This window comes from Halyomorpha halys, unplaced genomic scaffold (assembly GCF_000696795.3).
Source record: "Halyomorpha halys isolate HHAL.00 unplaced genomic scaffold, Hhal_1.1 Scaffold399.1, whole genome shotgun sequence".
In the NCBI taxonomy this organism is placed as follows: domain Eukaryota; kingdom Metazoa; phylum Arthropoda; class Insecta; order Hemiptera; family Pentatomidae; genus Halyomorpha; species Halyomorpha halys.
The window spans coordinates 381,047-382,763 of NW_027107556.1; the positions used below are offsets into that span (position 1 = coordinate 381,047).

The window sequence follows — 1,717 nt, forward strand, 5'->3', positions numbered from 1 at the left end:
AATTTTCTTCTTTCTTCCGATACTTAGAATATATTATGTACATTAGTAATTGATTTCCTGTTTATGGATTATTATTCGAAAATAAAATTGCCTTAAAGAGTTGATTTTTGTTCTGTAAATGTTTCAAATCGACGCACTGTTATAAACCTTCAGAAAATCACAATTCGATTCGTTGAACGTTTATTTTATTTATCGAGGATCGGTAAAAAGATATGGATCGATTTAAAAAAAAATTAAATATGACAATAATTTTCCATTAACGTAAACATCATGTTTGTAAAATTTCATCAGGAAATGGAGTAATTCTGCTTTCAGCTATAGGAAAATAAGAAGGAGGACATTTTCACTGATTTATGAGAGATACATTTTGTTCTTCCAAGATACCAGATTCAAACCAACAGGAGAAAGAAATATCTACAAAAAAAGGCAGAAATATAAAAAATATTTTTAATTTAAATATAACAGCCAAGTTACGACTTTTATAATAAAGTATCAAAATTGTTTTTTAAGGAATTTTGGACACATGATCCTCTGCGGTTAAAGGTGTCTCGGTCAATGTCATCATATATATTATCTAAGTACAATTGAATATTTACTCTTTGTCTTTTCTATATTTTAAAGTTACTCCTTGGAGTAGCTACACGGCTTTTACCACGTTTAGCTCTTCATTTATTTAAATTGATTCATGCTAGTAGGCCATTCTTTGGGTTTTTATCAAAATTGAGATATCACTAGTTTTGAAGTTTAAGGGATCACACCTTCTGTCCCCTCCCTCTCACTTTTTTTACCCTTAAAATTTACGGAAATGGGCTACTAGCATGAACCCAAATAAATGATGTCACATGACATATCGGAGCGCCCTCTATGCTTGACCAGAGGCTGAATCTTGAGGCACAGTTTCTTCGTTGTTGTTGGGTTCTCCATTGTTGGCGGTTCCTCCTTCGCTAATCTTCTCTTCCTCATTGTTCGCTTCCTCCTTATCGGAGTTTCCAAGCCTGTTATCCGTCTCCCCTTGATCGTCGGCTACATGCTCAAACAAGATTTCCTGCTCCCCCTTGAGGAGCTCTAGGTGGTTTGGGGTCCAGCCGTCGTAGCCGAGGAGCTGCTTGGTCACTTGGAGGGCTCCCTTGAGAACTGCCCGGTGGAGAGGCGACCACTTCTTAGGGCCGTTGGGTGTTCTTGGAGTACTCGCGATCTGCCTGGCGTACCTGTCTAGCACCTTGGAGACCTCTTCCAAGGGTCCGAACTCTTCATCGGTGAGTGATACGTCCTTGGCGAGCCCTTGTTCGACACTTGATCTTTTAGCTTTAGCAGGCAAAGCCTGAAATAATATAAACACAAGTCTTATTTTAATTGTTTTAATTAAATTAATGTTACTATTTTAGAAAAAATAGCACAATCTTTTTACTTAGCAATACGAAACGTCAAATGGATTACATATTTTGTATGGATTTGAATTTCATTATTTGATGGGGAAAAGGAGAGTTGGTAGTAAATTTAACATAACACGTAATAAACGAATGTCAAAAGGACTGGTATATCCAGGATCATGTTAGCGGTTAGTCGATTTCCACTGGCAACGCTCGCTCAAGAGATAAACAAAGCCCCAGAGTAGGTCAGGGCCTCACCAAATCACGTTTCTTATCAGTGGAGATGGAGAACTGTATAGTACTTGAAGGAGAACTGTATAGTACTTGATGGAGAACTGTATAGTACT

The 1,717-nt window shown here is 37.4% G+C and overlaps 1 protein-coding gene across 1 annotated transcript in view; it reads right to left on the minus strand.

The window, feature by feature from the left end:
• Window positions 1-433: 433 nt before the first annotated feature.
• The window catches only part of LOC106682270 (uncharacterized), a 4,698-nt gene continuing 3,414 nt past the window's right edge, over window positions 434-1,717 (minus strand). The window contains exon 2 of the mRNA XM_014423024.3: window positions 434-1,321. Within this exon, the coding sequence (XP_014278510.1) occupies window positions 863-1,321 (459 nt within the window). The 3' untranslated portion in view covers window positions 434-862. The remainder of the gene's footprint in view (window positions 1,322-1,717) is intronic.